The sequence below is a fragment of the Zasmidium cellare genome (genome assembly GCF_010093935.1).
Source record: "Zasmidium cellare ATCC 36951 unplaced genomic scaffold M409scaffold_69, whole genome shotgun sequence".
Lineage (NCBI taxonomy): Eukaryota > Fungi > Ascomycota > Dothideomycetes > Mycosphaerellales > Mycosphaerellaceae > Zasmidium > Zasmidium cellare.
In genome coordinates, this window is record NW_022987013.1 from 51,620 (window position 1) to 78,749 (window position 27,130).

General features: G+C 53.4%; 10 protein-coding genes across 10 annotated transcripts; 4 read left to right on the forward strand and 6 right to left on the reverse strand.

The window, feature by feature from the left end:
• Nucleotides 1-192: 192 nt before the first annotated feature.
• On the reverse strand, nucleotides 193-888 carry M409DRAFT_30655 (uncharacterized protein; the record flags this gene model as incomplete). Its single annotated transcript, XM_033810031.1, has 3 exons — nucleotides 193-349; nucleotides 402-689; nucleotides 746-888. 3 exons carry the CDS (start codon nucleotides 886-888, stop codon nucleotides 193-195), a joined length of 588 nt encoding a protein of 195 aa, XP_033659757.1.
• A 655-nt stretch (nucleotides 889-1,543) lies between these two features.
• On the reverse strand, nucleotides 1,544-2,809 carry M409DRAFT_30656 (uncharacterized protein; the record flags this gene model as incomplete). The annotated part of the gene is made up of 1 exon (XM_033810032.1): nucleotides 1,544-2,809. The coding sequence occupies one exon, from the start codon at nucleotides 2,807-2,809 to the stop codon at nucleotides 1,544-1,546; it is 1,266 nt and encodes a 421-aa protein (XP_033659758.1).
• A 967-nt stretch (nucleotides 2,810-3,776) lies between these two features.
• On the forward strand, nucleotides 3,777-5,580 carry M409DRAFT_30657 (uncharacterized protein; the record flags this gene model as incomplete). Its single annotated transcript, XM_033810033.1, has 4 exons — nucleotides 3,777-3,916; nucleotides 3,968-4,524; nucleotides 4,579-5,332; nucleotides 5,397-5,580. 4 exons carry the CDS (start codon nucleotides 3,777-3,779, stop codon nucleotides 5,578-5,580), a joined length of 1,635 nt encoding a protein of 544 aa, XP_033659759.1.
• A 118-nt stretch (nucleotides 5,581-5,698) lies between these two features.
• On the reverse strand, nucleotides 5,699-9,034 carry M409DRAFT_30658 (uncharacterized protein; the record flags this gene model as incomplete). The annotated part of the gene is made up of 1 exon (XM_033810034.1): nucleotides 5,699-9,034. The coding sequence occupies one exon, from the start codon at nucleotides 9,032-9,034 to the stop codon at nucleotides 5,699-5,701; it is 3,336 nt and encodes a 1,111-aa protein (XP_033659760.1).
• A 666-nt stretch (nucleotides 9,035-9,700) lies between these two features.
• M409DRAFT_61293 (uncharacterized protein) lies at nucleotides 9,701-12,637 on the forward strand (the record flags this gene model as incomplete). The annotated part of the gene is made up of 1 exon (XM_033814699.1): nucleotides 9,701-12,637. The coding sequence occupies one exon, from the start codon at nucleotides 9,701-9,703 to the stop codon at nucleotides 12,635-12,637; it is 2,937 nt and encodes a 978-aa protein (XP_033659761.1).
• Nucleotides 12,638-13,224: 587 nt separating this feature from the next.
• Nucleotides 13,225-14,304, forward strand: M409DRAFT_61294 (uncharacterized protein; the record flags this gene model as incomplete). Its single annotated transcript, XM_033814700.1, has 3 exons — nucleotides 13,225-13,238; nucleotides 13,285-13,556; nucleotides 13,613-14,304. The coding sequence occupies 3 exons, from the start codon at nucleotides 13,225-13,227 to the stop codon at nucleotides 14,302-14,304; spliced, it is 978 nt and encodes a 325-aa protein (XP_033659762.1).
• A 1,557-nt stretch (nucleotides 14,305-15,861) lies between these two features.
• Nucleotides 15,862-16,878, reverse strand: M409DRAFT_34136 (uncharacterized protein; the record flags this gene model as incomplete). The annotated part of the gene is made up of 1 exon (XM_033810314.1): nucleotides 15,862-16,878. A coding segment is annotated over one exon (1,017 nt), but the record flags the coding sequence as incomplete, so codon positions are not given.
• Nucleotides 16,879-18,069: 1,191 nt separating this feature from the next.
• On the reverse strand, nucleotides 18,070-19,229 carry M409DRAFT_30661 (uncharacterized protein; the record flags this gene model as incomplete). Its single annotated transcript, XM_033810035.1, has 2 exons — nucleotides 18,070-18,418; nucleotides 18,469-19,229. 2 exons carry the CDS (start codon nucleotides 19,227-19,229, stop codon nucleotides 18,070-18,072), a joined length of 1,110 nt encoding a protein of 369 aa, XP_033659764.1.
• Nucleotides 19,230-19,787: 558 nt separating this feature from the next.
• Nucleotides 19,788-20,636, forward strand: M409DRAFT_61296 (uncharacterized protein; the record flags this gene model as incomplete). Its single annotated transcript, XM_033814701.1, has 1 exon — nucleotides 19,788-20,636. The coding sequence occupies one exon, from the start codon at nucleotides 19,788-19,790 to the stop codon at nucleotides 20,634-20,636; it is 849 nt and encodes a 282-aa protein (XP_033659765.1).
• A 719-nt stretch (nucleotides 20,637-21,355) lies between these two features.
• M409DRAFT_30663 (uncharacterized protein) lies at nucleotides 21,356-26,517 on the reverse strand (the record flags this gene model as incomplete). The annotated part of the gene is made up of 7 exons (XM_033810036.1): nucleotides 21,356-22,799; nucleotides 22,854-22,985; nucleotides 23,048-25,182; nucleotides 25,235-25,367; nucleotides 25,426-25,454; nucleotides 25,510-26,070; nucleotides 26,125-26,517. 7 exons carry the CDS (start codon nucleotides 26,515-26,517, stop codon nucleotides 21,356-21,358), a joined length of 4,827 nt encoding a protein of 1,608 aa, XP_033659766.1.
• Between the last annotated feature and the right edge of the window lie 613 nt (nucleotides 26,518-27,130).

Consider the following 27,130-nt stretch of genomic DNA (forward strand, 5'->3'; position numbering starts at 1 on the left):
GTCTTCGAAGTCCCAGCATGGGTAGGTATGTAGGATCGCGTGCATCGAAAATTCCTTCGTTCGAAGCTATCCCACGCTCATGCGACCGTACGACTCGGTCGCTGGATATTCCCAAAATGTCCCCCAACGTCTCGCTAATCGCTGCAAGCTCATGATCATGCCATGTCCAGCTGATCCGTCTGTCGTTCGTAATCACTTCTCCGGGGCATCAGGTAGTCGCTCGACGACAAATTTGCCGCGGGCTACGCTCAAGATAGGCACTCCAGGAATTTTCCTCACTCTTCTCTTCAAGTCCCTGTCGTTCGTAGCCACCAGATAGACCCTCTGTTTCATGACACGATCCACGATACTAATTTGTAGTTAGTAACTTTCTTCTTCTTCTTCTTAAATACTAGCTTTACCAGTCGTCTGCGTAGGTGCCCTTGTGGTCACACTGAAGTCTCTCGAAGCGTTCGTCTCGCGCAATCTGTAGAGCAATGCGGTACTTGGGTCCCAGCTTCTCCAACTCCGCCATGACGCAGCTCGTGATGATCGGGGTACATGTCGCGTAGAGGGTGTCCATGAGCGTGGGTAGGAGCGGTAATTTGTGGTGGACGGTGTGGGAGAGGAAGTTGGTGTCGATGAGGATCTGGTAGGGCGGTTGGAGGGCGGTGTTGTGCTGGAAGAACATGCTGCTGGGCACTTGCGGGCTGTCGAGGGTGTCAGTCTACCATTTTAGCGAGTCTCATAGTCAAAGAAAACTCACATCTCCCTCTTCACCTCATCGCCCTTGGCCTTCTTCTTGTCCTCGGCTTCATTCTTGACAATGTTCTTCTTGAGCCGCGCATCACGCTGTCCGATGACGCGCTTGACGGCGGCGAACTTGCGCGTCTTCTTCTGGACACCCATCTTTCGAGAGAGCGATGTGCGAGGAGAAGAGATGAAGTCGTCTTTAACATGGAAGAGGACCCGTCTTCGTCCGCCTCTAATTATCGTGCCAAGTTTTCGAAGTCTCAGAATTCAGATCAGTTCCGAAAAATCGAGCACGCTAAGCGGTGTTGGAGAGGAGGAGCTGGAGTTGAGATACGCTAGCTTCGGTCACTCCCATGTCGCTCTTTCGCGTGGGAATGGGACGCAACTTCCTCTCAGGCATCGACTATGTTCTTTCTCGCAGACATGACTTGCTTCTCGCAATCACTTTGTGGTCGGGTAAGAACGACCGAGATGGACCAAATGTTGCCCACCACCAGAAGTCGAAGCGTTTCAGTTCGTAGCTGCGACCACGGTCCCAAAAGTCTCCCGGACATATTCACATGCACTCTTGAAGCACGTTCTTACTCAACAGTGAATTTTTCATACACTAGCATTACCGCTATCTGACCCTGCTGTCGACTTTCCACACTAACAATGAACCATCTCATGCCGTCTTGGCTCCTGTGAAGCGCCGCTCGTAAAGTCTTGAACTCGAAACCCGTTCCCAAATATCAGACAATGAGAACGTAAGATCGCTAAATGCAAAACTGTCATCAGGTCTGACACACTTCCCCTCACCACTCATCCATCATTAGAATCTTTCTCGCGGCCCACTGCCATGGTTCTCCAACAGGTCGGAGAAGACTGCACTGGGTGCTCTTTGACCTCCAAGGTGTTCGCTGCTACCAGTATAACCACCGCCCGTGCCCACGGCCAACGATGAAGTGCTGGGATGCATGTAGACGTTGCTGTTGCGCTGTACGCCGTAGCCGTCCCGACTTGAGGCTCGTAGGTTTTCCCGCGATTGCGAGCGCAGTCCGTCTCTTGATGAGTAGTTCCCGCCACCGTAGTAGTTGGCTGTACTGCGGGAATTGGGCAAGCTGGGCGAGCCAGGAGGCGAGGGGGAAGGGTTTATGGCGCTGTGTCTGGCATAAGGAGCCAGCGATCCACCGATGGTTGTGGAATTCCTGCCACCAGCAGGCTCAGCAGCGGATGGCGAGGCATAGTATCCCGCAGGTAGATATCCCGAAGCGCGGCTGTCCAGTCCACCAACAGAGCTGGCGCGATTTGACACTTGAGCTGTTGGCGAGAAGAACAGACCGGCCGGCGGCACAGCAGACTGCCTCTTTTCGTCGTGAATATGCGAAGATCTGATGTTCTTGCCAGCGCTTGTCAAAGCGTCCAGAGACATGCTACTACCAGTCTCGTATTCCCTGTAGTATGCACTCTTGTGACCGCCGCCGCCCCATGCTGACGAGCCCTTGTCCGAGCCACGGAGAGAGGCGAGAGCGGCGCGCTTGACCGAACGATTGATACTCCAAGCGACCAGTCCACGCCAGAGGAGCACGCATGCGCCGAGGAATGCGAGAACAGCGCCAACAGCAATGAAGACTGTTCCCTCGGGCATCGTGGACTTCTGCATGAACGGGGCGTTGGCGGTGTAGGGGACGATCATGGTGGGGATACCAGCACCCTGAATAGTTGGCAGTCCGGTGAGTGAGAAGGGTGTGTTTGAGCCTGAGCTGGTACTGGTCGCATCTGGGAATGTAGCAGTGGTAGTCGCGGCAGAGTCGGTCGTCGATTCAGCGGAAGAGGTTGCGCCTGTGGTACTCTCAGCAGTGGTGGTGCCGCCTGAGGTAGACTCTGCGCTCGTGCTGTCGCCGGTTGTAGTAGCATCTGTAGTCGCTCCAGTAGTGCTCTCAGCAGTGCTCTCGGCGGTAGTGGAGGCGTCATCGGTGGTCGCAGTCGCTTGTGTAGCCGTGCTGAGATCGGGCAAGTCATTCTGCGCATGAACTGCTGTCGCCGCCAGCAGCGCCAGCAGTGCGAATGCGCGAACTAGTCGTATGCTGCGCGCCATGACTGTGTCACAGTAGAGGCTCGAACGAGGGTGATGGCCAGATTATAGGTATGCAATGCGGTAGGTGGCTGCTATGCCAACAGCGCCTTCAAGGATGCCTTTCTTTGATCGCCTCAGCCTTGTTTCCTTGCTCCTTAATATGTTGATTGTGCCCCTTTCCGCGGTCGCGCCGGGGCTGCCGGCTCGTCTGGCGTGGTATGAATTAACGTGGTGTATGCGGCGCTGCTCGAGCAAAGGACTGTATTTTAGCGAATGTATGAATGGTGACGCAAGATGAGTCGGTACAGGCGTTGTGCTGCTGTGAGATACAGACGGGCAGGGTCTTGGCAGGCCAGGTCTATTTTGGGAGACGTTGGCAGCGCGACAATGCGGGAGGATCTCCGCCACTCTATCTCTTCAACGTGGCGAAGCAGGAACGAATATCACACCACACCTCCATTGACCTCGGCGAATATAAGACGTACACGCATTGCGACTTAATGTCCTGCGCTCACAATAAGACTGCAAGAACAAGAGCTCCATGATCAGATCGTCACCCCGCAAACCTGTCACAACATTCGATATCAATACTTGACCAGCTCAGCTTGTGTTCACTCGCAAGTTTGCTGTCACTTTCGAAAGCGATGTAATTCGACCCAGCATAGCGTCACTGGAACACAACCATGAACCGCCATCCGTCTGATCAGTATCACCAAGAGCACATGTGTTGGCCGTGCTCCCCCGGGGCCGCTTGGCGTACGGGACGCCCTATCTTCAGACTTATCGTAGCCGCTATCAGGTGGACCACTATGTTCGCCTCCTCATTGCAGTGACTGTGATGCAGCAGAACCTTTGGTTGGTGTCTCGAAATGCTGTTTGGCACTGATAGGCAGGGAGTGTTTTCGTTCTTGTGAAGCCCGTTGCTTTGATCTCTTCAATCCTCCAAGCTGTTGACTACACCCATCTTCCTCTTCAGCTACGATTCATCATGGAAGACGAGAAGCAGCTGCCACCAGGCACCGTGCGCTTGATCGATGTCGACGGCAATGTGTTGGCCAAACACGCCCGAGGTTCGCAGCAAGACGTTGTGTTACACCCTCGCCCATCTGAAGATCCGGAAGATCCTCTGTCAGTCGATACACCAACACTTTGACGAACTCCTGCTGATTACATGAACAGCAACTGGACCTACAAACGAAAGATGATCGCGACTTCATGTGTGTTGATGTACACCCTCATGATCGCCATCCCATCTGGAAGCGTCTACTCAGTCGTCAAACCGATCGAGAAGGCAACAGGCTTGGAACTCAACGATCTCAACACAGGGACCGGCGTGATGTTTCTCGCCTATGGATGGGCATGCATACCGTGGCAAGCGATCGCTCTACAATGGGGTAAAAGACCTGCGTATCTCGTTTCTATGGCTGCCTCCATCGCCATTATGGGCACAGCACCACTTTGTACCAAACGCAGCACATACCTGCTCAACAAGGTCTTGCAGGGATGCTTTGGCGCTCCCGTCGAGGCGCTGTGTGAGATTTCGATCACTGATATATGGTTCGCGCACGAAAGGCCGAAGTATCTTGCTTGGTATGGACTGGGCCTTTCCATAACTGGGAAGCTCGCCCCGATGCTTGCGGGGTTCATCAATGATGGCCAAGACTGGCGATGGGTATTATGGTGGACTGCAATCTGGATCGGCATCGCCTTCGTCTACTGTTTCTTCCTGATGGAGGGTCTGTCATTCCAGCGTCGCATCGCCTGAGCAGATATACTGACCAGAAACACAGAAACCAACTACGACCGCGTGACGTCCCCCAGACCAACCCAACCACCCTCCGGCATATCAACCCCCTCCGAACCCCCAGCCGACGCCCTCCCAGGCGAAAAATCCATCAAACAAACCACCACCGCAACCACCACCGACCTCGAAACCGGCCAAACCACCTACCCCTGTAAAACCTACCTCCAAAAACTCTCCTTGACCGGCGACAAATGCCGCCCCAACCGCCTCCTCGAAATCTCCCTCGCCCCCTTCAAAGGCTTCACATACCCCGTCGTCGTCTACGCCGGCTTCATGTACGGCGGCAACGCACTAGTCTGGTCCGGCGTCGTCAACGCCGTGTCAGGCACAGCGTACTCTGAGTTCTACGGCTTCTCCACGACTGCCATTGCCGCGGCTTACTCTGGAGGTGTCCTCGGCGCCATCATCGGGTCGTATTACTGCGGGAAGGCTGGGCGGGAGCTCACGATAAGGCTTGCGAGACGGAATGGAGGCATCTCGGAGCCGGAACATACGTTGTATATGTTTATTGCGTCTATGATTCTGGTGCCTTTTAGCATTCTGCTGTATGGGCTGGGCGTGACGTATCGGGTGCATTGGTTTGCTCTGGTGTTTGCCCAGTCGACGCTGGCTATCTCCAATTCGCTGTGTGTGGCTGGGGCTTTGGGATACGCCATTTCGTCTTACCATGCGCTGAGTGGGGAGTTGGTCACGACTTGTATCTTGATCAGGAATACTCTGAGCTTTGCGGTCAATTATGGGTAATTCATACTGCTCCTTCCCTCTTAGCATACTTTGAAGTGAATCTTGCTGACATTTCATCAGTATCACTCCCTGGCTCAACGCCCTAGGCTACAGAGACACCTTCATCATGGTCGCCGTCATCGGTTTCGTGTGGAACGCTTCGCTGTTCGTCATGGTGCGGATTGGGCCTTCGTTGAGGAAGAGCAGTGCAGCGAGGTATTGGAGGGATGTGGAGAAGGCAAGAGCAAAGGGATTGAGTCATTGAGACGGCAAGTATGAAGCACTCCCAGGTTTCTACTGAGAAAACAGCAAGCGCTGTGATAGAAGTATACACATGGACTAGAGGGTATCGAGCAAAAGCTAACAGAATCAAAAGCATCAATTCAAAGCTGCTCAATCGCAGCCACCAAATGCTGCAGGCTAACCTCATCGCCGCCTGCGAGGAGCTTGCCCATGGCTTTCGAGAGGTAGTTCATACGCCGCTTCGCCTCCTCTTCTTCCATGGCTTTGCTGCGCCTCCCGGCTTCCTCGAGGAGTGTCTTTGGCAGACCAGCCAATCGAGCCACGTTGAGACCGTAGCTTCGATGCGCAACACCTTCGCCAATCTCGTACAAGAATGTGACGTCTTTCTCGCCCGCCGCAGTCTCGCTATCTCGTTCGTTGAAGCGCATGTGCACGTTCTTGAGCTCGCCAGCAGGGAATTGCTCCGTTATACGGGCCAGACCCTGATAGTGGGTGATGAACAAGGTCAAACTCTTCAGCTGGCTGACGACGTGCTGCAGCACAGCCTGTGCGATGGCGACGCCATCGTGAGTACTCGTACCACGACCCAGCTCGTCGAGAATCACCAGACTTCGAGGTGTAGCCTGCTTGAGAATGTCGCTTGTCTCACCCAGCTCAACCATAAATGTGCTCTCGCCTTTGAGCATGTTGTCAAAGGCGCCCATGCGAGTGAAGACTGCATCGAGCAAGCCAAGTCGCACCTCCTCGGCAGGAACGTAAGAGCCAATCTGAGCCATGATGGCGATGAGGGCGACGGAGCGTACGTAGGAAGACTTGCCGCCCATATTGGGGCCTGTGATGAGAAGTGCGCGAGTCTGATCGGATGAGAGTTTGACATCGTTGGGCACAAAAGAGTCGAGCAGAAGTTGCTCCACCATTGGGTGGCGACCGGCGGTGATCGAAATGCCAGGCTCATCACTGAAGGAAGGCTTGCAATATCCGGGCTGCTGAGCGACTTCTGCGAGTGACAAGAGACAGTCCAGCAATGCCAATGACTGCACGCAGTCTCGAAATGCTTGGTACTTGGACCCAATCTCTGTCAGTAGATCGATGAACGCCGCGTCGCAAGCATTCGACAGCGCTTCCTTGTGCTGGTCCCGTTCACGAATCAGCTTCACAACCTCTGGTGCGTGGTACCGCGAGACTTTCTTTGTGCCACTGATCTTGACCCACGAAGCCGGAACATCCTTCAGCTGCGTGTTCTCAAGCTCGATGAGGTAGTCGATCTCCGCAGAAGTCACATAATTGACAGACTTTCGCTTCAAGATGTCCTTAGCGGTTGTCTTGAACTCGTTAAGATCATGTTCGACCGCCACGATGCCAACCTTGTGATCGGTCATGTCTTCAGTCTCGAATTCGTCACGGAAGAAGTTGTACTTGTCGTCGTTCCTCGCGGCCTCTGCGTTGATTCGATTGAGATAGTCGAGGACATCATCAGATATGATCGGTAGTGATGCTATAGCTTCCTTGAGCATGTTCGCGTCGAAGCCTGCGTCAGAGACAGAGGTGACATGGGCGTAGTCTTGTGCGATCATTTGCAGAGTTTGCAGCAACGATAGAAGCTCTGATCGACTACACTTCTTGTAGTATATGCGGATGAGTGTCTTTTCGAGGTCGCTTCGAATCTTGCTTAGCAGAAGCCTGAGCCTCTCCACACCCGAAGAACTGTAACCCTCCTTGAGTTCTTCGATAGCATCGACACGCTCAGTCAATTGCACACGATCCAGCAGGGGTCTGCCCACCCACTTGCGGAGCAGTCGTGAACCAAACCTCGTCTTGGTATGATTCAGCGTCCAGAAGAGGCTTCCGCGTTGGGTTTGGTCAGTCTGATTACGATATATCTCCAAACTTTCCAGAGTGTTTCCGTTCAGTAGCATGTGAGATCTGGCACTGAACGATTGGAAGTATTTCGTCAAGTCAAAGACGTGCTGGAGACCGTAATCTGTCAAGTGGTTGATCATAGCAGACAAGCAAATCGTTGCATTCTCAGAAAGCTTGTGCACTTTGTCCAGAAGCGTCCCGGTCTCTTGTGAGGATTCCACTTGGGAAGAGGATGGCTCCCCTTCTTTCAGCTTATCGGCGTAGAACTTGGTGATGTGACTGTATGCCTCCGCTGCCATCGTCTTTGGCTTGTCCACACGTTCCACTCGAGCATCATCCCCGCCAGAGAGGTGCTGTACAAGCTTCTCTGTCGCCTTGGACATCTCTCCAACCAGAAGAAACTCGCAAGGCGAGATGTGGAGCAATCGAGTCTCCAGTTCGGACCGCATCCACCCATCTTCAAAGTCATCGTAGATGATATCCCCCGTGGATGGCTGCACAGCAACGAGCCCGATTTGCACCTTCTCATCCGACCCGAATCCTTTGGTATAAGTCTCGGTCAAGCACAATAGGTGTCCGGTCGCAGGAGCACCACCACTAGGCCCTGCCAAGTCGAGGCCTTCCTGGTCGTCAATGTATGTACCTTTGGTGTAGAGATTCGTCAGTCCGCGTTGAAACAGCGTGCCACGGTTACTTCCAGCTGCTTTCAAAGCGGCTGTCTCCAACTGTCTGACAATGCCAACTTTATGCCCAGCAGAAACCAGTCGCTTCACATGGACGTGCAAGCGATGGGTCGGAAAGCTGGCGGAAGCGAACTTGTCCAGGTGTGCCTCAGATGGGTGCTCGTCGAATCTGAACTTTCCGGGAATGCACACAATGGCGAGCACCTTTGCTGCGACCCGAGCATCTTCTCCAAATATGCGATACTTGTACCCGACCTCTACTATCAGAAGGGTATCTGGGTGTTTGCGTTTGAGATCCACAACGTTCTGCTGCAGAGGTGTGAGCTTCTTGGTCTTCTTCGCCGCTGCACCTTTCTTCCCCTTTTTCGGTGCCGGCTCAGCCTCTTCCTCGTCATCCTCCTCTGCAGCATCCTCGTCTCCTTCGGTCTCTTGGTTGATGAAACCATTGCGCCTCTTGATATCCGCGATGCTATCAGGTCTTCCCAGCTTCCTCACAAACTTCTGGTGCAGTCTCTCCTTGATCTTGCGAGTGTCTTCATCGTCTTCCGCGGCATCGTTCTCGTCGTTGACTTGGGCAGGAGAGCTCGAAAAGGCATACTTGGAAGTCCTCGCAGTAGCCTTGGCCTTCGATCCACCCACGCTGTTCACCGAGATCTCAGAAGGCTCATTGCTTTCGCGGACGCGTTTGGAAGGAGGTTCTGAGTGGGTAGTCTCTTCTGCAGGCCTCTTCGACGATCGAGTCGGATTTCCAGCATCATCGTCGCTAGCATCGCTCACGAAAAGACCATTCGTCTCGGCGGTCTTCAGTTCGGAAGATTGGCGTCGTAATGTCGATGGAGCGGGTATGTCCTTGACTTTGGGCTTCTGTGTGGGCTTGGGGGTGAAGAAGTTGGAGATGGACTGCTGCTTCTTCTGTGAGGACTGCGACGACATGGCTGTCTCCTCCACATCGCCTGGATTGGAAGTGGATTGAAGGTGGAATGGCGACTGAAGAGCTGCGGTCATCGCGCTTCGAAACTCTAATCCACGCGTGGAAGGAGACGAGACGGGGATCCCTGCAAGCGCAGTGAACCTCACTTCACCTCTTAGTTCACGTCTCTTTCACCTCGACGCCATCCATCCCAAATTGTCAAATTCAATCAAAACCACCTCTACGCCAGATACTATATACTCAAACACAACCATATATGATGCTGCAATCCCAGACCCTACCCACACCCTCTCTTCATCAGTTTCGAGACATCCGAAGCGTTTGCATGGCTGCGCAGTTGCTGCCGAGCAATCAGCATGGCGACGGCGATGACAGATTGGCGATGTAGTACCACCCTCAACAGACCGACCTCTCCAAGCTGTCCCTGTAAGGTCCGCAGTACGCAGCTGGCCTCAGCGACTCCTCAGGGCCTTAACCTCAAAACAGTGAACATCGAGTGAATACATGCACACGCTCTGCCGAGGTGGCGCCGACACAAGTGAAGCCCAAGTTTGGGTGTCGTGAATAGATTTGTGACTGGATGGCGTCACGCCAGCATCCATACTTCCACCCACCGTCACCCTCGACTTGCGCCGCTCCAGCACCGACTTGACCACAATGCGACCACCATGATGCATCCCGTCGTCCCCTACTACAGACGCGACATCGAACGCATTGATAGCAGAGCCCGACAACTCTTCGACCGGTCTGCCGCAGACGGTCCCATCCCTGAGTACTTCACTCAGCACGGCGACCAGGGCGACGACCTCGACGGTAGCTGTGGAGGTCTCACGATCGGCTATTCGTTGTATCGCGCTCTAGCTCGTTTACTCATTGGCGACGCAAAGGCCTGGCCGTTGATCCGTGATGCAGTCTTGCATTTCGCTTTCACAGTCTATTCAAATCGGTCGCATCCGCTGCACGCCCGTTACAAGATCTACGAACATGATGTTGCGTCAGACACGGGCTACGACCTCTTTGCACTGCTCGATTGCCCAGACTTTCGACCCGATGCCGCAATCTTCTGGATCGTCGCCCAAACCCTCGATGTTCGCATCTGCATTCACAAGCACCTAGTTGGTCCCACCAGTTCGAGATTCCCGCCAGCTAAGTTCGGCGCCGAGAACAGACAACGAGTCCACCTGCTGCAGGAGACAATCGACATCTTCCCTGACGACAAGTGGTCCTTTGGGCACAAGACAGTATTTCGGTCTCTACTGCCCGACGCTTCGGGCAGAGACATTGTGAGGTACGTGTTGTATCAGCATTTTATTTTCCACTTCGGTTTGGACAACGAGCCGTTCGAGCACAGACGGAATCATACCCCAGCATTGGAGCAAGTCAGCTGGACTTGGACACCAAACCAGGCCACCGTAGCAGCCGAAGACGTTAGGTGCTACAATGGTTTCCGGGACGAGAATGTACTACGAGACTTGAGGTCTATCACCACTTCCAATCGCATGGACACATTTGCGATGGCTGTTCACGACCCACGCCAAGTCAACTTCGCTCTAGAGACCTTCAACAGGATTCTTAGTAAAGCGCCGAACCAGTTTAATGGCGTCAAAGTCTCGGGCGAGTGCAGGCCTGGTACGCTGCTCCCATACTGCTCCATCGATGTGGAGTTCTTGAGACTACCCCGAGGGCTTGTGGCCGGCAAATCACCAAACCAGGTAACTCGCATGGTCGAGCGGGGAGAAGTGGATGAGATCTGCTCTGTGCTCACCCTTGGAGTTGGAAAGCATGTGGTCATCATGTTCTATCTCGCTCAAATGCTGGAACATCCCAATGGGGAGACCATCCCTGCAATCGAGCGTGTCTTCCAAGCCACCATCTTCAACACTAAGCTGCTCAAGTTGTGGTGGAATCCCCAAACGGATTTTCGCGTTCTCGAAATGACGATGGCGTATATGTATCAGGGTACGCCAGGTACAGCTCACAATGCAGCTCACAATGCAGCTCGTGGAGATCCAGGTTGCTTTTCCAGGCCGCGATTCTACTTTCAGGACCTGCACCTCGATTCCGTGCGACCATCGTGGATGCGATTCCGACAAAGCGACGAAGAGTGTGATTTGCACGAACCTGGGCAAAGTGAGAAGGGTATGTCGTGCCCCTGCTACCTTGGCAACATCGACCTCGCAGCTCTTTTGAATCACATCTGCCGGCTGCAGGGGCTCAGCATGCCGAAGCTCAAATGGACACAAATAAGAGCGCATTTCAACTATGGCTCCCTGCTGGAATTGATGCTGCGTGGGCATCGGCTGCTGCCTATTCTACTTTGGATGAAGTCGTGCCACCGGGAAGCAGGAGTTTCCCTCATGTCTTTCTTTCAAGGCCAGGGTGAGCTTGGTATGGAGAAGAATGGGCTGTACATGGCGTACAACGCAGTGGATGTGCTTGGTCTGAACTTGATCGTGGAGCAGATCAGCGGCGCTGAAGACAAACAGCTCGTGGCACGCATGCTCATCGACTACTCCCAGGGTACAGTATGTTCAGGCCCATCGGACCGGCTTGTACCACAACGGGCATCTCCGCCGGAAAGGTACTATATTCAAGAACTGAAAGGACCCACACCTGTCCCCTTGTTTGACGACAGCCCAAAAGACTTCATCCGCAAGCCGTTCGATGCCAGTCAAATACCGCCTAACGCTCCAAAAATCATCACGGACGCATCATTGTTTGCGACGGACACCTTGCACTTCTGGGAGCACGAAGAGCGATTGCAGATGAGCCGCAAGCTTTTGCGAAACGGAACCATTGGAAAGGGCGTTTTTCAGACATCTATATACCAGCTGCCCTCCCAAGCCGAACGTGATGGGCAGAAGCGCCTCAAGGATGAGCTTTTGAGGCAAATGACAGACCCAACGAGGTTTTGGGTCCCGGAGACATGCGCGGTCATTCTAGAGGATGAGCATTCGGAACCCATCGTCCGGGCCGGCATTTCGCACGCAGAAGCACTGATCAACTTCCTCAAATCACCAAAGGCGGCAGGTCTACTCCCACCTCGAGCGTTCGGTCAGGAATATAGACATTCACAAAACCGTCCAAGGGCTCTCCCCAAGTCTCTTGGTGGCGTCATTCCAGGTGGTCACACGCCAGCTGCACGCAATATCTTCGACGCTTTTCCAAAACATGATGATAAGCAAGCCGTCGGCGATGACCTTGGAGAGCCGGTAGAGCTACCAAAGCCACCAAAATGTATCTCGAGCGACACGATCTCAATGAAAGCTCGAGCAGAGAACATGATCATGATGAAGAGAACCAGAGGAGTCCCCAACGCCGAATACGAAGTCCGCGCCGAGCTTGCACAGCAAGTCGTAGAGGAATATCGTCTGAATGCCGATGAGGGGCTGCCAAGTACTACGGACTTTCGCGACGTTTGGGATCCAGAGGGTCTAGAGTACAGAAAGATGGTGGAGGCTAGCCCTGAGTGGAACAAGCCCGCCATGGAGGTGCCCCAGACGAGGCCGAATGAGGGATGGATGTCAGTGGCGACTGAGACATTGGGAGTGGTGAACAGGATCATTGAATGGCAGGAAACTTGGCAGTACAAGAGTTGGTGGTAGCGCTTGAAAGGAAGGATGGAAGCTTTTGCCGGGGACCGCTTGATAGATGCATTGTCGTTGTAGGACAAGAGAAGGTGGATGATTCATGGAAGAAGCGATGAGCGGTTATACTGAATAGCCAGAGTACAACTCTCAGAGAATCACTGCGTCCTCGTTGAATCTTCACATGCGTCTTGGCATTTTCACGTGATACCTGATCCGTGCTCGAATGACGTCCACTTTCGGCAGGAACCCACCTTTACTCCTCGAACTGCCTGTCGCCGAGAAGTAAACCTACTAGGTGTTTCCAGATATGTGATGAACACTCTCGACTCATTTGCCATTTAGCATCCACGTCACTTTTATCTTATGACACTTGGCATACCGGCTTCACGTCACGGCTTCTTGAATACTACACAAATCAAGGCGACCATACTGAGCTTTCGTGATTCAACCACCCACGACCCATCAGCCATCGACCGACACACATCCCTAACCAGCGACAGACGTCTCTCGAACCAGCGACAGCCGAAAAAAATGGCGATTCCCACACCTCCAGCGACGACGTGCACGGCGAGCATTCACCAATTCCCAATCCACCCCACAAGATGACTCGCCCCAGGTAAGAAGTGACGCCGTGTATTCACGAGGAGCGATGACTCAACCAGGGAGCCTGAATATTCACTCGCCGTCGTCTCGTCACGAGCGCCGGCTTCTCGAGAGGCTACAAATAGACCGTCTCTTCCATTCTTCTTCCTTCCTAGCGCTTCTGTTTTCCTATCTTCCCTGCACCACGCTCACATCCGTCGCCGCCACACAGAACAACTCCTCGCCAGCAACCGCACCATCCTCGACACCCTGGCTGCGTCAAATCGGGCGAAGAAGGGTCACGCCCAAGCCCTCGGAGGCAATGGGCGGAAGAGCAACCATCGCAAAGCTTGTAAGTCCCGTGGGGACCTCCAATACAACCAACTCGAGGCTAACATCTCACAGCAGACGCTCTCATGGACCTCTCAGGTATGGATGGCGGTGAGTACAGCGACAAGGAGAACATCGAAGACCTCACGCCGCTGTTCAAGCCCCTAGCAGAGCCCGTGGCCAAGAAGCGCAATGCCGCGTCGCCCCTCAAGGAGAAGATGCAGCCTGCTGCCAAGAAGGCCATGATGGGTCCTAGGCCGAAGACATCGCCTGTCAAGAAGCAGCCGCCGAAGATGGGGTCGCTCTTGCCCAAGCCAAAGATGGAGCAAGCTGGGAAGGAGCCACCCAAACCAGAACCCGTCAAGGAGGAGCAATCCACGTCAAAACCCATCAACAAAGCAGCAGTCGCGACCGCCTCCGAAGCAGAATCCACGACCAAGACCATCATCACCAACCGCCCCCTCCCCAGCAACGAAGAACTGCACATCCGCGCCGAGCTCCAGAAGCAGAGCAAGCCTCCAGTCCTGCACCGCATCCTCAACAACTCCACCCAGCGCCGCGAAGAGATCAAGACGCGCATTGAGGATCTTAAGGCGCAGAAAGCCGCTATCGGACCCGGAGCTGAGAAGACTGATATTATGCATGAGATCAATGCGCTGAATGTCGAGGGGAGGTTGGTGCTTTCGCTTTCTTGTTTGGCGCAGTTGAGGTTGAGGGAGGTTGAGGATCTGGAGAAGGGCGTGGCGGAGGCTGGTCAGGCTGATGGGTAGATGCTCAGGGGTGATGAGCTGCTCACTGCTTCCGTTGTGCCCCTTGACGCCATCCCATCCAAACCGCGATGGCGAGCCCCCGTTGTTCTTTCGTCCAGAGCAAGACAGCAGTCTGGATACAACCTTCTGGGCCGGCACTGATCTGGTGCCGCCCAACTGTGCGTCTGAGCAGTGTAAATTGTCGATTCGTCGAATAATGCGCTGCTATCACTTGCTTGGGGTATTCATAGAATCAATGAAGTCATTATCATCACCACTGTCCTCTTCTTCGTTCACAGTACCCACTCAAGTAAGTCAAGACGTCCTATCGCCAGGTCTTCCAGCTCAAGGCCTAAACCCCGTCCTCCGAAAATAAGCCTCCACCTCATCCTCATCCAACTCATCCGGATGCTTCGGCAATCTCCGATCACTGCCCGGAAAACTCCTCTGAAACGTCTGCTGGATCCTACGATCCCGCTGAATATTCAAAGACTTCTTCTGCACGGCCTTCTGGTGGAGGATCTGCACGGCAGGGGCGTGGACCCGGGAGAGATGGATGAGTTCCTCGTGATGCTCGACGGGTACCAGCTCTGTGAGTGTCTCGATCACCGTTGGGGAGTCGGAGATGCTCTGGACCCGGCCGCTGAGGCTCGCGCCGTTGTTGATGAAGATTTTCGCCATTGTCCAGAGCTGTGTGTTGTCCAGGGGTTCGTGCTTGGGCACTCGTCCGCTTGTTGTGGCTTTCTTCCAGTCTCGCAGGAACCATTCCCACGGCGTGAAGTCGTCGACCTCGTCTCGAGAGCTCATATCGATGCCGGAAGCCAGGTAAGCTTTGAGCGAGGCTTGGTCGATTTTGTCAATGGCGAAGAGTCGCCCAGTTCTGCCGGTGCCAATAATCGCTTGCAAGAACGGCCGTCGGGGGAGAGGCATATCGAATCGTGCTATTGCTGGGGTTTTACTCATAGCAAGAGGTGCAAAGCCATAGAGCCTGCGATCCAGCATCATATGCAAAACCGCTCTGGAGTCGTGCTGTTGGGCGCAGTTGCAGTATTTCATATACCTCGCGGCAACCTTGTCGAGCTCGGCGTAGATGTCTGCAGACAACTGATTGTGCGGCGCGTTCTCGGCGATGTCCTCCAGCGCTTCGGTGAGGAACCTACAGCGTCCTTTTGACTCAAACGGTATGAATTTCAGACGTGCCAAAGCCATTCGAGTGTCGAAGTCGGGGTCGTGCACCACATGAGCCAAAGCCCTCGTCTTCAATCTCTCCCGCATCTCATCCATGCAGAGGAACTCGTACACTGTTCTGTGGAGGAACTCTACTCGATATTGAGTTACGTAGGTTGTTTCGTCTGAATCCCTGGCTGGAGGCGGTTTGGGGATGTATAGCAGATCTTTGCAGCAGGCACTGATGAACTTCCTCGTGGCCTTGACCATTGCAATGCACTTCTCAGCATCAGTCTCTTCGATCTTTTGACTAAAAGCAAAGTCCTGCTCTTCCAATCCATTCTGCAACAGCCAAAGATTGATGAACGCTCGACGGTGCGCATTGCTTGAACAGGGCGTCTGCAGTTCACGCTGAGCAGCTTCAAAGGATAGTTGAAGCGCAGTCCCGTTCATACTCTTATACACGTGATGCACTCTGGACAGTATCAGATCGAAATAAGCGCCCAAATCGGACGGTAGCTGCTCGACTCGTTGACGTAGGATGCGAATGCTGTCGCCTTCGTCCAGTCCTTCAAGTAGAGACTTGACTGTAAGATAGACCCACAAGAAGACACCCTGTGCTTTCTCGGCAATCTCGTCCAGCAGCGTCTTCACCTCCGGCTGATCTTCGATATGCTCTGATAACTCCTCGAATACGTAGTTCCGTATATCCTGCTTCGTGAGTTCCTCCAACACGAACGAGTCGGGCTGTGATCCGAAAGCATTTTCAAATGGGTTCCATGGCCGACTGGACACACAGAACTTGAAGTCTGGATTCAAGGCAAGCTTTTCAATGAGCTTCACGAGTCGTCGATGGTCAGCATGGTACTCGTCCAGGCCATCGATAAAGAAGCCGAATTTGTGCATGGAAGTACACTGGGTTATCCGTTCCATGGCGTCCAGAAGCTCGTCCGCCGTCCAGTCGTAACCTGCTGCGTTCTTGTAGTCCTCTTTGCCCCACGTCTCAAGAGCATTAGTGATTGCCTTCCACCGACGCGGAGCAGCAACAGGAATCAAATCGCGCGATGCCGTGAGGATTTGGTAGAGGACACTTCGCAAAAGTCCTTCTTCAGACTTCTGAAGGTGAGTTCCCAGAAACCAGAAAAACATTGTCACAATGTGAAGGGACTCCTTCCCGGCCCATTGTTGCAGCAGGTCCCTTGTCTCGGTTTTGCTCGTCACGAAGCGCATCAGCGTTGACTTGCCCGAACCTGCTTTCCCGTTAACCCAGAAGAGAGCTCTCGAGCTTCGCAGCCAGTCTTCGAGCGGTGACTTTGGTGCATACATCCATTCGAACGTCTTGTCGTGGGCTCGAGGGATGGCGGTCTGCCTTGCATTCATCTCCGGAAAATCGAGACTGCCAAGAATGCTGTCACATGTCTTAATCTCCCTTTGTACACGATGGGCATCCACTTTTGAGGTAGGCCGATGCGAGGCTGTCTTGTTCTCTTCGCCGTCTTGGCCGATCCAGTTCCCGTAAACCCTGGTCCCTTGTCCTGTGCTATGAGCACCGCTATCCTGCCCGGGGAGCCAACCCTTTGCGTTGCTGAAGTCTTCGACGCCAGATGTGTCATTTTGTTGTCGCAGTTTGGCATCCAGATCAAGAAGGAAGCCATCAGTCCGCAAGTCTTGCTGTTTCAGTGCCGATAATAGCTCGCGCCTTGACTCTTTTATTTGCTTGAGCACGTCTTCCTTCACCTGACGTACCAACGCATCTGTTGCCGCCGCATGCTCCGATTCTTCCGCCCTTATAATGCGCCATAGAGTGCGATCAAGCTGCTGTTGGTAGCTCTTAAGGTTCTTCTGTATCTTTTCAATCTCACTCCGTTTCCACTTGGCCTTGGTCACACACCACAACGCTGAAGCATATCGTCTCCTGCCATTGTCTCTTGGCTTCACGGTCAGACCATCCAATATGACTACCAACTTTCTAGCCTCTTCTGCACAGCTCTTAGCTAATGTTTGGAGGTCGACTTCGTTCTGATCAATGTCGTTGGGGTCCTTATTCGGATCGACGGCGGCTTTCGAGACGATCTGCTGGCATGCGAGCTCTTGCTGCTTTGCAAGACGGGCAATGTCTTCGCATGACGGCAATGTTCCACTGGCAGACTTTACGAGGCGGTGCGTTTCAGCCAAGACGTCTCCAGTGAACGCAATGATCTGAATCACGTTCGCCGCGAGCCCCAGGGCGGTAAGTGGGTCCATGGCACTTGTTCGGAGACATAACCATGGTCAGATTTGAAGTATTCAAGGCCTCCGATCGAGTGCAAGGCGAACAACCGTAGACAGTAGCCTGTGCATGGTGTGTCTGGTCAGGTCGATAGGTGGTATAGTCGTTCAGCCGCATGTGGTGAGGTGTGGTGGAGTCCGAGGTCGCGGGCTGTGTAGACGCAGCTAGGTCTAAGCGCGCTGCAGCATACATGGGAGAGTAAATCCTGGCTGGGCGGTGATCATCATACTGCGTCTGCGAGTTCGTCAGTAGCATCGGCATATGGTTGAACGACTTGGTGAGTAAAATTGTGTCTTGGTACCGTTCCTAATTTGAAATATTGTCTGCCGGACGGTAAGCTGTTTAGAGACTTATAGATCAATACTAGTACCGCTCGATATGCTCCTGACGAACTCGGTCTCGACACGGAAATACACCCAAACAAACCGCCGCAAAAGCTCCATGATCTCGAGTAGGAACACGCCGCCTTCTATGCCGTCCAGGTAAACGAGATGTAGCGAGAGCTTGAATGACCAAGCAAATCGCAGGACAATGTCGGACGCGACGACGGTGTAGTAGAGCATCGGCAGCTTGAAGACCCGGTGCTGGCGTAGGCCAAAGGGCTTTGCATGTCGAGATTTGGATAGCAATGTCAAGTCCCAATCCATGGACACGTCCCACCAGAAAGAATAAAGCGAATTTGTAACTGCCGCTAGCCGCCTGTTGCCTGTTGTCAGTGAAAGCAAGAGAAATGTGACCATACTTCATACCAAAAGAATTGCAGACCAGTGTCATTCCTTGCCATGGAACTGAGTATGATGACTGGAAATGCTGTAGCATACTTCAATGCGTTTGCCCACTGGCCTTCCTTGACGCACTGCCGCAGTCGAATCATAAAAGGCCAAGCAATGGCCACTGGGACTATGAGTTCGTGTCCACAAAGGCGGTCCGGTTTGTTGGTGGTGTGCAAGCCCTTGAAGAACATGCAAAATGTGACGAAAATCTCTGAGATTGGTTTTGAATACGAAGTCATAGCATCCGCAAGCAACACGTCGCCAAATTTCTCTGGCTTGGGTTTGGCAATTCCGCCCACCACACAACGCTTCAGCCCTTGAAAGAGGCGGTGGACGCCATGAGAGTTGGTCGAGCCGAAGACTCCTCGCGCGAACCCGTAGCGAGGTAGTATGAGGACTGCCAGAATAGCCAGGAAGAGGATGTTCGGGATCCAATCGTAGGCAACCACCAGGTCAGAATCGCCTCGTGTGAAGTTCCAGAAGAGGACCATAGCCGTCATCCACATCCCCGTGAGAACGGCCGCAAGGCGGTATGTTGAGACGTGTAATGGTGGCTCATCGTCGGCTGGGCGCACCGGGTATCGTATAAGGGAGAAGATGTCGATGTTGAGGAGGTGGAATCCGTGCAGATTCAGCGCCCATAGCCAGAATCCCAGGATCAGTTCGAACTCCAGCCGGAAGGGGAGAGGTAATGCCCGGCTGAAGGGGTCTGGTCCTTCAGCCGGCGCCGTGTCCATTCTCTGCGAGTCTCGTGATGATTTGGGTGAAGGATTGAGGAGGAGGAGAAGGATGTGGAAGTCGAGGTGAGAGCAAAGTGGCTTGAGGGCGCGGCCGTGTGATTGGCTCGTGCCCCTGCCAAGGATCCCACGCAAGGACGTTGCACATTGCCCACCTCACTTCACCCCATCCAACCTCACTTCATGCAAAAACAATTGATACTTGAGTATTGTGGTCAGTAAAAGAATACCATGCAGATGTGTAGATTGCACTGATGAAACGATCTCTTCACTGGTTCCAGGCCTGGGGAAAACACTCCCTGGCGCTCCTCCGACGGCAACAACACCTCCAGATCAGCTATTGTCTCCAGAGTAGGCCATGAAACAGAACGGAGGCGGAAACCTGGTATTTGTAGTTCCGGCTGGGCTTACAATGATAATTTTGGCTCGTTGATGTGAGTCTTCTTAATCGCCGCTGAGTCCGAGCTAGAGTAGCGATTTCGGACGATGCCCTCTCCACAGGCTTAAGAAGACAGCAATTCTCATCACCAATCGCCAAGGCTTGACACAACCGCCACAATGATTGTCTTACAGCGTCTTGAGCACGAAATCGTCTCCGCCCGCAAGTTACAGCAGGATGGCACTCCTTCAGCTTCTCTGGCAATCCTGGAGGATGGAGAAATCTTGACACATGTCATTGGCAGCGACAACGAGAATCCAGATACGATCTACCAATGTGGCAGCATCTCGAAGGCCATCACAGCAATGGGTGTCGCCAGAATGGTGGATCTAGGCCAGCTCTCCTACGACACCAGAATCGTCGACATCCTCCCCAAGCACATACCTTCGAGCTTCCTCGACCCGCAGACAGCACACCTTCTTGATTTGGTCACGGTTCGAATGCTGATAACACATACGTCCGGTCTGACCCAGCCTTATGATTCAGGCCATCCGCGAAATTTTGAGACTTTGCCCACCAAAGAGGAGAGTATTCAGGGCCATTCGAGCACTAACTCAATACGGCTGCAATTTGGATCGCTGCCTGGTGCCCAGTTACTCTACTGCTCAGGATCATTCACACTGCTTGAGATCGCCATGGAGAATATCACAGGGAAAGCTTTTTCTGAGCTTATGCAGGAACTGGTCATGAAGCCACTCGATATGAACAGGACGTTTTATGGCGACTTGCCTGACGATGAAAGCAACTACACAAAACCGTATCTGAACGGCTATCAGCCTACGCCAACAGGGGTTCATCGTTTCACCGAGCTGGCGGCTGTCGGACTATGGTCGACGCCTACTGATCTGCTGAAGATAACGTCTGCTATACAGCAAAGCATCCATTCAGACAACGGCTTTCTGAAACCTACCACAGCTCACGAGGTGAACGCTCATATTCTTCCAAACCTCCCGCGAAGTGGCCATTAACTTCCATCTAGATCCTCATCTCAGGCGCAGTAACCTTCCGCTCGGGCGCCGCCCAACACCGCTGCAGCTTGGGATGGTACTCCACACACACAACCTTCGCCCACCGCGGCGCAAACCCAGGCTACCATTCCTACGTATTCGGCTTCTTCGACCAAGCAGATCCATCGCTCCATCAAAGTGGCTTCAGCATCATGACCAATTCTCTACTTGGACTCGAGTCGATTCGACCGATCTTCAGCGCGATACTGTATTTGAAGGGTTGGCCGAGGCAGAAGCTTATGCCGTCGAGTTTGGGCATGGATGATTATGTGCCTTATTCTGCGGCAGAGGGGACGGGTGTTGATGAGGGGTGGAGAGAGTGGGAGGGGAGGTGGGAGAATGATTGTGAGTTGTGCCTGTCAGAAGACTGGGCTTGCTACTGACGTGCCGTCACCAGGGTCACTACTAGAAATTGATGGGCAGCCAGCCCTTCAATTGAAGAATCTCCCACCAGTCAAACTCCTCCCCGCCGCGGCGCCATGCCAGTCTTTCGAAGACAAGTCCAAGAAAGAGATCATGCTAGTAGCCGATGGACTGTCCGCTACAGCAGTACGACTCACCTGGTCAGACAACACGCGAACCATGGAACTCCTCCAACTCGCCAAAACAGTCCTCAAAAAGGTCTCATAATATCATTACCATTACCTCATAACCACACACTAGAAATACATCCTCTCTCCCTACTGCTTCAACCTCAACAACCTCCTCAACCCCGCATACTTCCGAATCGCATGCGAATTCTCCTCATCAACCCCATGCCTCGACACAACATTCAAGAACACCTGATCCAGCGTCGCATGCCCAATACTATAATCCCGAATCCTCATCTGCTGCTTGCTCGCCTCAATCGCGCGGAACAGCTGTCCCATATGACTCCCATCCAAAAGATGCGCCGGCGCATCCTCATCCCGCTGGATCGGCACCGCGAAGCGCACCTGTCCGCCCACAGACTTCTCCGTCTCGGCGATGAGGAACGTCGCCCTCACCCATTCCCAGAGATCATCCATCGCCTCCTGCGACGAACGCGGTGCGTCTTCGTGCACGAGGTGCACGTAGATCTTATCGCCGAAACGTTCGTGCAAGCCGGAGATGGTGCCCAACGCGAGCATTTGACGCGCCATGATTCCCGCGCGGTCGCAGAGCGCGTCGGCTTCTTCCATGCTGTGCGTGGTGATGAGCAGGCTGCGGCCGGCGGAGATGGCTTTGAGAGTGTCCCAGAGGGAGCGCTTGGCGGCGGCGTCCATGCCGCTTGAGGGCTCGTCGAGGAGGAGGACGGAGGGGTTGGCGATGAGGGCGATGCCGAGGGAGAGCTTTCGTTTCGTGCCGCCGGAGAGTTTCTTCACGAGTTTGTTCCTGTGGTCTTCCAGGCCGAGGCGGGTGATGATCTCGCGGATGTTTTCATCTTTCTGCTTTTTGTTCAGGCCGCGGGCACGAGCGTAGAAGTGCAGGTGTTCTGAGAGGGTCATGGAGTCGACGGCGTCGAATTGGGGGCATACACCCAAGTGCTGCTTGGCGGATACTGGTGCATGCATCAGGCTGTCGCCCGTGATGTGGATCTCGGATTGATGAGGTGAGTCTGGACGAAGATCGCCCCTGATGAGCGAGATCATTGTCGACTTTCCAGCCCCGTTGGGTCCAAGAAGGGCGAACTTCTCAGATGGAAGGATGCCGAAGCTGACATCGTCGACGGCCTGGTTCCGGTCGAAGGTCTTCGAGATATGCTGGACACGTAAGCCACCATTGGCAGAGGACAAGCGTTCGCCCTCTTCAGCGCCATCAGACCCTGCATCGCTGTCCTTCTCAATATCCTTTGGTGTGTTGCGTTTGGAACGGGAGCGGATGCCAAACGCCTCAAGACTGCGGCCAGATTCCCAGAAGATGAGGAACAACACCAGGACGAAGGACTGGACGATGAGGTACAAAATTGGTCCGCCATACAGACTGATCGAACCTGGGTTCGATGAGAGATAGGCACCATTGCAAGCAAGAGCGTAGACGTTCAGGACGACAAGGAGTGCTCGTAGCAAGCTGACAGCTGGGCAGATGAGTGCGACTGTGAAGTAGATGTACTCGAGCTGGCTGTAGATCTTGGAGAGGTCTGCCATGTCGACAGTCAGGAAGCAGCTGTTTCCAAAAATCAGTCCTTGAACAATCGAATCGAAATTGATTCCAACTCACCCAACGAAGAACAGCATGGCAATGACAGCTTGGATAATGCAAGTCATTGCGATGGCTGCGAGCTGCGATGGAGCAAAGAGTGAGATCACGTAGGAGTAGGCAGTGGCTGCCATGCCGTAGAACAAGAAGACCCTAGAACTGAAGTCAATACCAAGTCATGACAAAATTGGTACATAGGTAGGGAGTCAACTCACAGGAACATGTATCCCAATCTGTACCAGTTATACCCATTGGCGACCCATATAACCGTCACCAGCACTGCAATTAGTAGTAAGAAACAGAAGTCGAACAGGGCGTACGCCGTCCACAGAGGTCCAGTAGAGATTCCGTTACTGTAGTGCATAGCTCGCACTTTCTGTATCCTTTCTCTGGTCGGGTACAGCGCGAACAAGCCAGGAAATAGGACGAAGCCCAGCGTCGTGAACACAGCGACGAGACTCTGAAAGAAGTCCCTCGGTGCATATCCCTGAGCGAAGTTCTGATACGACTTTGCCACGGATGTGTTCGTCAGCGCCATATCCAGCGCACCGAGCATGTCGAATGGCGGATATGGGCTATAGCCACCCGCGAGCCACGCAAAAACAGGTGCTCCAGAGGCTGGGATGAAGAAGCCGCCTTCTCCATAGTTGCCCGAAGACAAAGAGTTGTTGATCTGGGTATTAAAGTCTTGAAGCGATGTGGCGTATTTCGCAGTACTCCAAATCTGCTGAAGGTAGTCCGTATCCTCGGTGCCGCAATACGACGATCCTGGATAGCAGAATGTAGCATTAGGCAACAAGTCTTCCAGTCTACCCGTGGTGATTTCGCTTTGCGGGCCCAGAATGAGGTCCTGTCCGACTCGGTATGGAGCCAGATTTTGTGGTACGTTGTAGTAGTTGTATGAGCTGTACTGGTCATTTGGATTCTGACATTGGAGGCCGATATTGGAGACATTCAAGAGGAATCTGGTCACGAGGCCGGCTACCACCAAAGGCACGAAGAGCGCTGCCACGTAGGGCATGAAGTTGTGCTTCAGAATGGTGAGGCGTTTTCGGAAGAGGACTCCAGTTTGTCGCCAAGGTCCAGCTCCCTTACCAGTGTGTAGAGTCATGGTCTCGTGCGGTTCAGAAACGTACTCGCTCTTTGCCGATTGCTCCAGAAACTCCGTGTGTTGCATCTCGTCTGCGAGCCGGAGGAAGATCTTCTCAATGCTGGGTCCTTCGATCTTATAGTTCGTCAAGCCATGTTGATCCAGAGAGCCAATGAGCTGGGTAAGAGTCGCACTGTCTGGCACGTTCAGCACCGTATCTTGGTCAGATTGTCGAGCATTGTCAGCAAGTGTAGGAGGGAGCTTTCCGGCTGCTGTCTGTGGCAAGATCACGTTGAACCCTTCGCCCAGAGACGTCTTTAGGTGTGCGACTGTTCCTTGAGCGCGCAACTTGCCTTTCGACAACAGCGCGATGTCATCAGCCAGGACTTCAGATTCGTCCAGAAAGTGCGTGGTGAGCAGAAGGGTACGATGACCTCGCTCTCGCAGGAGGATGTTCCAAATCTTTCTTCTGGCCAATGGATCGATACCAGATGACGCTTCGTCAATACAACAGACTCGGCTGCCACCAGCCAACATCATGCTAAGTTGAAGCTTTCGCTGTTGGCCACCTGATAACGTCTTTGACCGGGCGTATGTTTTATGCTTGAGATCGCAGCCGTCAATGAGTCGAGCGACTTCCTCGTGGCACTCTTTGCGCGAAAGAGATGGGTTCTTCAGACGTTGAAAGAACCAGACGTGCTCTTCAACAGTCATGTCTCGCCACATTACGTTCTTCTGTGGACATAGGCCGACCCCACCACTGCCGTCAATTTCAATGCTTCCGTCAGTGATGCTTTCGAGGCCAGCAATGGAGTTCAGTGTGGTCGATTTTCCAGATCCGTTACTGCCCAGAAGGACCATGATAGTACCAGCGAAAACATCCAAAGACAATTGGTCGACGGCAAGAGTTCGATCACGCTTCTTCGCCGCCATGTTGTATCGCTTGCTGAAGTTCTTGATCCGAAGAGCGTTGCCCTCCATCTGATCTGCCGTGCGGTAGTGGCGTCCTCGGAACGAGCTTCCCCAAAGAAAGCGCTCGATGAGAATGGCCAAGATCGGGTAGAGGACTATCTGGAATGTAAAGAAGCCCAGGAAATAACTTGGGGAGAGATCCCAGGTTCTGATATCCAAGACAGTGCCGAGGAGTGCAGGAACTCGTTGATCAGGACGGAATGGCTGGCTGAAGATTTCAGAAACGGCAGCCGAGACGAGATAGTAGACAAAGCTGCTGGGTGGGAAGAGGAGCCCAGTCGCGGTAGCCTGTGGCACTGTCAGTCTCATTGGACATTGAAGCCTGCTCTACGTCTCTTACCGCTGCGGTGTTTGTGGACTTCTGTCCGGACTGCGAGAACTGCGCGACAATCGCAAAGGCTATTGCAGCCACTGTTGCACTGATGGCTGACAGCTGCTGGTGACGGAAGAGAGAGCTCGCTAGGATTGAGAAGCTGAAAGCAGGAGTCAGCTATTGAACAGTATCGAATTGGTAACATCTCCACGGCTTACCTGGTCATAGCCAGCCCAGCCATGACGTACTATGAGCATGTCAGTACAAGGTCTCGTCCTTCAGGGATACTGGGAACATCTCACCAGCAAGACAAACCAACCAGCGTTGGAGTGGGGGAAGATGATTGATCCAACGACCGCACCGCATACAATCCAAGCCGGCAAGTAAATGATATCAAAGGCCAGGTGCGTGGCGAACATTCGAGCGACCAAAGACTCCCAGCGAGACTTGTTCGGCATCTGGGCGTCGATGAGTTGCAGCATTCCCTCTTCGCGCTGACGAACAACGTGTCCCGTGAGATGATATGCTATCCCGACGAGTGCCAGGAAGAGGACGAAAGCAATCGCCTGAGTGACTAGCAAGCCAAAGAACTTGCTGTCTTTAAAGTCGACTTGCTCCTGCGTCTGCATTGTAAACGGGTATTGTAGGATGGTATCGGGCAGTTGTGAGCCGTTGTTTCTTTGCGATATCAAGGAATCGACTTCACGTTGAAGTGGTAGAGTGTAAAGTTGGACAGCATTGGAATCGCTGCGCACGTCGGCGCCGCTGATGACGGAGTCTTGCCAGATGGTGTAGTTCCATATCGCGCCAGGAGCTTGGTCCGGAGAGGACCAGAAATCGACAGCGCCGAAGCAGTTGGTGACCTGTTGTTGGAGTTGAGTCAGCTCGTGCCAGAATAAGTCCAATTGGGGACTTACGCCTTTGCTAGAGCTTGGGCAAGCGGTGGTCAAGTCGTCGGAGTCTTTCAAGATTTGAAGGTTGCGGTTGCCATTCCGAGCCATGGTAGAGAGCTGGTCGATCACGAACCGCACGTCTGCTCCCGGAAGACCTCTGTCAACAATGACAAAGTTCGTTCTCTGTGTGCCCACAGCATCGAAAGCTTCAGGTAGGGATCGAATGGGAGACGGTTCGCCAATGCCATATCCACCATTGTTGTGAATCCAATTCTTGACAGAAGCGAGGATAACGGTAAGAACGATTGGAAAAGCGACGGCTCGAATGAATGTGCTGAACCACCGTCGACGAGCGACAAGTAAAAGATCTTTCTTGGTAAGAGTCCACGTTTGACTCACCAACTCAGAGACGGCCATTGTAACGAAAGCAGGCCGGTCTGAAGCAATCACGCGAGCAACTCGAAATCAACACATTGCCTCTGGCGATATATGAAAAGACAGATACGGGGCTGTGAAATGGGTGCCTGGGCCATGCATGAAACCTTGGTGCCTCGATAGCTTGTGAGAACACGAGAAAAGTGAACACCCGGGTTTGTATCGCCGCCGTCCATTCGACACGGATCATGGCGATCGATGAAGGATTTCAAGCGGGCAGTACTGTTTTATGAGTGATCGTCCTATTCTCAGTCGTCGTGGTCCAATGCCAAACGGCAAACTCCACCTCCCGAGGAGGGTTTTGAGCCATGAGCGAGGCGCAGCCCGCAGCGCATCCTTCGAGTCGTCCACTACCGGACTCAAACCCCAAGCTCACGAGGACCACTGCCACGCAGAAATTCCGGGCCGTGTCGCGGTCGCCCAACAGATGGTCTACTTCTCGGCAAATTGTGAACAAGCCTTGCCACCACGTATAGATTCGGCGCTTGAGGAGTTTGGAGGGTTGATGAGTCGGAGGTAAGGAGGACGTGAAAGTTGTGGACGCGTGGAGGCTCTACAATTGACTTCCGGCAAAGCGGCTGCGGCTCGTCATTGA